General features: G+C 42.0%; 1 protein-coding gene across 1 annotated transcript in view; it reads left to right on the forward strand.

The window, feature by feature from the left end:
- evplb (envoplakin b) overlaps positions 1-7500 on the forward strand; it is a 28081-nt gene that overhangs the window by 18908 nt on the left and 1673 nt on the right. Inside the window, exons 14-22 of the mRNA XM_079813855.1 lie at positions 564-736; positions 1161-1339; positions 1427-1565; positions 4225-4418; positions 4532-4682; positions 4827-4910; positions 4999-5103; positions 5194-5286; positions 5456-7500. The exon at positions 5456-7500 is cut by the window's right edge and continues 1673 nt beyond it. Coding sequence (XP_079669981.1) covers positions 564-736; positions 1161-1339; positions 1427-1565; positions 4225-4418; positions 4532-4682; positions 4827-4910; positions 4999-5103; positions 5194-5286; positions 5456-7500 — 3163 coding nt within the window. The remainder of the gene's footprint in view (positions 1-563; positions 737-1160; positions 1340-1426; positions 1566-4224; positions 4419-4531; positions 4683-4826; positions 4911-4998; positions 5104-5193; positions 5287-5455) is intronic.

Consider the following 7500-nt stretch of genomic DNA (forward strand, 5'->3'; position numbering starts at 1 on the left):
GAGGCAAGTAGCCGCTGAATTTAGTTTATTTACGAGACTATTTGCTGCTTATTTATTAAATCCCGGCAGTTGGCTGATGAAACATTGATTAAAATGAAGAAATTCACTTTAAAGAAAGGATTTCTACGAAACAAAACTTAGTGAAGTGGCCAAAACCATTTCTGACCCATTCGCTTCTTTGCACTTTTCATAATCAGATGAAATTTAAAAATTACATTGTAATATTTAAACAAAATAGGGGAAGGGTCGGGCTTTTGGGGCTCGACCTAAGCTCTACTATGTATTAATCGCTTAACATGAGAGTACTATATGTATCTGGGCAAAGTTGGATATGCTTACTGTAGTTGTGTAATCGGTTATTAATTAAGTTGTTAATTCAAGTTATTCATTCTTTATCTGGTTATATAGAGAATTATAAAACCTTTTATTCATTTTATGACAGTTTGATGTAGTGAAGCCGCTTGACATGCTACATTTCAATGAAGATTATGACGTTTTTGTGCACAACATTTATCATATTAAATGTGGGTTGTAAATTATGTTTTTTTTCTTTCTCCCAACAGTCGCGGTGGCCACCGTTCCTGACAGCGCGAAGGCCGGTATCATTGACGGCCGGCTGGACCAGATCTATTCAGACCTGCTGAAGTTAGAGAAAGACATGCAGAACCGCATGAGATCTCCTTTAGATCGCGCCGCTCCCGTCGGAGACCTGTCCACCAGAATCAAAGACCACGAGGTGAGAACGGCAAACCAAACCGAAGGGGTCTAAATGTGGTCAAAGCGTGGGAAACTGTTGAGGATCCAAACGCAGCTTTTATTAGGGGTAATCCACAATCGTAATCCATATGATAAGCAAGGGTCAAAACCACAGGGAAAACAATAAGAGAGTCCAAGAGACAGGGAGATCCAGGAAACCGGGTCAGAACCGAGACACAGGAGACAAGACTCACACATACAAGACTTTGCAATGAGTGAGTGAAAACACAGAGCTAATCACACACCGGTGGAAGTGATGAGACCATAATGAGTCCAGGCAATGGGTTATGGGAAGGGTAGTTAATGATGGGAAAGCAAAGTTGGTGGATGTAATGGAAACAAATGTAAATCTCTCTCTACAGTTAGTATAAAACATTGACAGTTGTTTGGTTTGATTGCTCTAGACTTTTGTCGTGGCTCTGAAGAATCTGGAGGCGGACAAATCATCGGCTCAGAGGGACATGCTGCCCCTGATATCCCAGAAACCCCTGGGGCCAACCACGTCCTCCCTGCCTCTGAAACTGAGCAAAGTCAACAACAAGATCGATGACATAACCGCCCTCTCTGATCTCTACACCAAGAAGTAAGAGTAAATCATAGAAATCGGCGGAGCATGGTGTTACCTTTGCTATTGGGAAAAAAAAAAAAAAAACTGTGATTATTTCCTCAGGGCCACAGCTTCCATGTTCCTGGAGAAACAGATCAAGAAGGTGGGCAATGTGTTGACGGCGTTCGAGGATCAGCTGACCGCAGACACTGGCCTGTTCGACGAACCCAACGCCATCCGCAGCCACTCCAGACAGCTGCAGGTACACACTCTTACACACACACAACTCAATGCTCAGCCTTGCACTCAAACACTCTCATCTCAACATTTCAATGGTAGTGTATTTTGCGCTATATCGCGAAATCGCCCCCTAAAACCCTCATTCACTATTCCCTACTTTAGTCCACTAATGCAGTTCACTTGACTTGACTTGTTGTGGGATTGAATGAGTGCACTTAAAAACGTCCACTATGGTTTCGGACACCACTACAAATGGCTGTCCCCTCAAATAGTGCCCTATTTAAGGGTATAGGGGGCGATGTCGGATTCAGCCAAAGTCTTCTGATATCTTACAATAGATTTATGTGATGAACAGACCAAATTACAAATTTAAGTAATTATTAGCTCTTTCTCTGCCAATTTTCACAAAATGTCCCCCAGAATATTTAGTTGTATGAATATCATGCATTCTTTTTTTATCAACACTTGAATGTTGGTGAGTTTTTAAAAAAAGCAACATTTTGAGCAAAAATCGGAGAAAATCGAGTTTTTGTCAAAGACTACATCCAGATGGTATTCAGAACGATGATCAGAACACGGATGGAATAGATCGAGTCCATCAACACCCCCAAAGCTTTACATAATAGTCGTAGTTTTTAGTCACATGACTGTCGCGGAGACTTGAAGGGCTAAACCGCAATTGAACTGCAGCACAAACCTGTCAAATTTCCATCTAAAATCAAAAATATGTGAACAAGATGCAGGTTTTGGGCACTTGTGCTGCAGTATTTCAGTCACTAAAAACAGCAGGACATTTCTAAAACGCTTAACGTGAAAAACACTATAGGGTGAGATGCACCAATAAGGATTGAATTAAGTGAAGTCTAACACTAATCTAGGATTTGTTTATATGGGTTTTATTTTAAATCGAGTTGCACCACTTCATTTTTAACAAAGATTAAGTCACACGCCAGTGACTCTGTAAAGTGCCATAATGTACTAAAACAGTGATATTAAAAGATCAAATTCAGTTTCCACCTTTTGGATGATGCATACTATTTAGAGGCGAGTAGATGAGGCAAGAATATGAACGCAACGTGTTTTTTTTATAATAGGTTTCGATGGGGAAAAACACCTAACGAGAAACCTCATGTTGCACTAATATTCGGTGTTCTAATATATCTGCTTTCCTGTACTAAGTATGCATCATCAATAAGGTGTATATAGAGACAGAACGTATTTAGGCCAAACCCACACTGGGGTGGGAAAACAATCCAACGCTCTCCATTGACTTTGCATTGCGCGAGGCGCCTCCTTGTCATTTCGGACTTATAACAAAAAACAGAACAATGTCTAAAAGCTGCTATGTGACAAAGTGTACAGGAAACAAGCTAATAAACTCAGAAATAAGTTTGTATAAGCTGTCGACCCAAAAAAACGAGCGTTTAAGGAGACTAAAGTGGATAAAGGCTATAAGAGGTGAAGCTTCAGCAGGAAGAATGGGTAAATTTTGGGATCCTGACACTCAGTGTGTCTCAGTATGCCCATGTGTGCAGTAAATATTTTGTCACTGTTAAGTCAAATATCCAAATGTCAGTTTTATATATTATATTTCCTGTCCCTGATCACGTTCCCCTCCAGTGGACGTAGTTCTAGTGTAATATAGCATGTCGCGCTCTGTCTTAATTGCCTGTATCCACTTTTGTGTCCTTATAAGCTCGTTTTTTTGGGTCAACAGCTTATAAAAACTTCTGGGTTTTTGGTTCTGGGTTTTATTTAGCTTGTTTGCTGTACACTTTGTCACATATCCGCTTTTAGACATTCTGTTTTTTGTTATAAGTCCGAAATGACAAGGAGGCAGCCTCACGCAATGCAAAGTCAATGGAGAGCGTTTGATTGTTTCCGTGTCGCTCTGTCTCTATTGAATTTGGTATTTTAATATCACTTACTGCATTAATACTGACTACAAACCTAGTAAAAATGGCTGGCGGGCAATGGAGGAAAGCCTTGTTTTGCCCTCCAGGTGGGCGTTCCTATAAGCGTGTGATGGCACGTGAAAACGATGAATAGCTTGTTGATGATTGCGTTATTTTACATATGCATATGATTACATATGATATCACTTGTTTCTGCATCTTCTTCACATGTGTTTTGATCAGGAGATTCAGTACTCTTTCAGAAGATGTGTCATAGCGCCCATCCGTATAACAACTAAACATCTTCCTTTTTAGATTTAATGATGAAATGCGAACGCAAATGTTTGGATATGGTACAACCAGTCCCTCCAGAAAAACGCGATTATGCGATCGCATGATTTTAATGCATAATCAGCCAAAGTCCGCATATTTATGCTACAGAACTTGTTTGATTCAATGTTTTGTAAATTTGAGCCATGTGTTTATTAAGGTCTTCAATAAAACAAGATGAGAACTTAAATATTCCCAGCACTTTCTGTGATGTAGTGCTTTTTTTCTCTTTTTCATCAAACCGCAGTTTTTGCAAGTTCCCGCAATTTCATCGCATAAAAATCCCGCATTTTCCATCGCATTTTTTAAGAAAACGTGCTGCATAATCAAGGATTTTTGCCCGCAACAATCACAAAAAAAGCTGCATTTTTCTGGAAGGACTGTACAACTTTCTAAACAATCCTTCAAAAGCATTGTAATGATGTTCCTGTACGTCTGTAATTGTTTTCTCCTCAGAACATGAGCAAAGACGTCACCTCCAAGAAAGATGACATTCAGCAGCTGAACCGTGAGTTGGAAGTCACAGAGCAGGCGGTCAGCTCCCTGCAGAAGAGCTTTCAGGAGTTCTGCCCTGACATACGCCACCAGGAGACCGAGGTCAAGCGCTTGAGGAATCGCTACTCCAACATCAACAGCCAACTGCAGCAGAGGTCATAGAGAGACCTTCTCTTCTTCTTCTTCACTATTGTGTACTGCTTGTTTACTTGGGGCAAGTACAATGCTTCAGATTTGTGAACCGTATCCGCAACTTTTTACTTCACAGGGCAACTCTGTTGCAAGAGGCCGTCAATAAGAACCAGGATTTTCACAGCGCCGTCCAATCGCTCAGTGCTTTCCTCATCAATATGCCCAACAACAAGGTTCGGCCTGGTGAAAGTGTGTCACAGGTCTATGCCAAGCAAACCTCTCAGATGGTCAGTATTAAGTTAGATTATTTAAATAAAATTGTATTTTAGTGACACTAGTGGTGACTTGCATCACCTTTAAAAACCTCAGATCCAGTGGATTTTGAGAATTTAGTGTAGTGCCTATTTGGTAAACTTGTTTTTGGTTTGCAGAGAGCGGTTGAAGACATCAAGAGAAAGCAGGAGGATGTAAACCGGATCATCAAACTTTCTGGTGATCTGCAGGGCGTTCTTTACGTGAGTCCAACCTTGAACATGATCATACCATTGCGCATTTCAAATGTGTAGCATTTATACAAATAGTCTATTGTTTCTGTGTCTCCAGGAGTATGAGAATAATTTAAACAAATACCGCATTGCGTTGGGAAAACCAGAAATAAATTCACAAAGTCTTGTTAACCTCACCCTGGCTGAAGCTGTGGAGAAGAAGGTACTGTAGGCTGCTTTGCCATAACGACCAGGATATGCTTATTGTTTACGTACATTTCCCAATATATCTGTACAATTGATTACTTTTTAGGAAAGGGACGTTCTGAACCTTTACTCTGAAGTGTCAGCGGAGAATAATCAACTTCTGAATCAAGTGATCTTGGCCAAGGACCTCATCAACAAGGTACAGAATTTCTAAAGCTTCAACAATCAATGAGTTAATGCTTCTTAAATGTTGTAACCGTATACAATATTTGAAATCTGAGTGGTAACCCAATTTTTTGGGGGGGTGTAAAGCAACCGTGAATTTCTTTACTTAATCTGAATTAATCTTTTTTGTATCCCATGAACAGAATGATGAAATTGTGACCCATGTGGTGGTAAAGCAGCAACTGCAGGTTCAAAGTCAGCAGAGAGACTTGGACGAAGTTGACGGCCTGAAGCAAGAGCTTTCTGAAGAGATATCTCGCCGCTCTCATGCTGAGAATGATCTAGCGACTTTCAGGAAACGGATGGTGTCCCTGAAGAGTCGGAGAGGTGTGGAGCGAGTGGAAGAAAAGGAAACTGTGCATTACTACCGTGATCCGAAGCTGGAGGCCGACTTGGAAATACTGAGGAGGAGGATAACCGAAGAGATCCATAAACGATCCGAAATGCACACGGAAATTGAGATTGTCAACAAAAAGATTTTCACTCGTGAACACGAGGTTATAGAAGTGAAGCCCAGGCTGGTGACAAAGGTGTTTACAGAAATTGAGCGTGATCCCAAACTGGATGTGGAAATGGTGAGGATCAGGGAGCTCATACTCAAACTAAAGGAGGAAATTCGAGTGCACGAGAGTGAAACCATTCATATGAGGACAGAAGTTACGGTCCTGGAGCGCAAGATGCCTGTGATTAAAGAGAGGAAGCTCGTGAAAGAGGTTGTGAGGCTGGAAAAGGACCCGGAAATGCTGAAAGCTGTGATTACCTTCAAGAGCGAGCTCTCGGATGAGGCTATCAGATGCAAGAACCTGAATGATCAAATATTCCAAATTAGGAGTCAGATCAATAACCTAGAGAGGATTATTCCCACCATACAGCCAAAAACGGTCATCAAGGAGTTGAAGAGGGTGGAGCAGGATCCCGAACTCCTACAAGAGTGCAAGTCCCTCCGTATAAGCCTGGAAGAACTGAGCCGAGAAAACAGTATTTTGATAAAAGAGTTCTCCAGCCTTCAGCTCCGCTTCAGCAAAGTGGAAACCATCAAACAAAAAGTAGAGTTTAATGAGATCATTCACGAGATCTACAGAATCGACCCTGAGACGGAGGTGGAGCTGAGACGTCTGAGAAATGAGCTTCTCGAAATAAGCAGACGCCGCACTAGCATTGAGAATGAGATTAACGTGATCATGGTGGATCTGAGGACTCTGCGTGCTGAAAAGCCCAAGATCGAAGTGAAGGAGTTAACTCGAGAGGTGATCAAAGAAGAGAGGAGCCCTGAGGTCGTCAAAGAAATTAAGAGGTTGAATGAGCAGCTTACCATTTTGCGGACCAACTACGACACGATTATGAATCGGGTGATTCGTCTGCGCAAGGACAGGGATGAGTGGAAGACCGAAAGATCAAAAGTGGAGACCAAAGTGGTGACCAAAGAATTTATAAAATATGAAAACGACCCTCTTCTGGAGAAGGAAGCCGAACGTCTCAGGAGGGAAGTTCGTGACGAAGTTCAACGACGCAGAACAGTGGAGGAGAATGTGTTTGACCTTCAAAACAAGTACATTGTGATGGAGAGACAGAAACCAGAGGAAAGGGTCGTGGTGCAAGAAATTGTGCGCCTCCAGACAGATCCCAGTCAGATTCTGTCTCACAAGAGGTTAGTCGAGACTTTGGAAGAGACCGTCAAGACTCGTCGACAGCTGGAGCTGGAGGTGCAGCTGTTGAGATCTCTAGTCCTGGAGCTGGAGAAAAAACTGGAGCTCGTGGATCGGCAGAAGAAGATCCTGATAGAGACAGAGCTCAGGCAAATCAAGGCTAGAATCTATGAACTTGAGTCTTGTCCAACACCTGTTGAGGAAAGAATTGTTATTGAGGAGGTTTTGAAAGTTGAGAGAGACCCTGCAATTGACAAACGAATCATTGATCTTCGCACTCAAATTGACAACGAGGGTGCCAGCATTTCCCACATGGAGAGAGATATTCGAAACCTCAGAATCAGATTAGAGTCCTTGACCAAAGAGAAATCTATTGAGAGGATCATCCACAAAGAGGTCATCCGAGTTGAGAAGGACCAAACGGTGGAGGCAGAGAGAGAAAGCCTCAGAGCCCAAGTCTCCCAGGTAAAGAATGCCAGGGCCCTACGAGACGAAGAACTTCTGCGGCTCAACAACAAAATAACTCGAATTCAGACAACCAG

The sequence above is a fragment of the Gobio gobio genome (genome assembly GCF_949357685.1).
Source record: "Gobio gobio genome assembly, chromosome: 1".
NCBI classification, from domain to species: Eukaryota; Metazoa; Chordata; class Actinopteri; order Cypriniformes; family Gobionidae; genus Gobio; species Gobio gobio.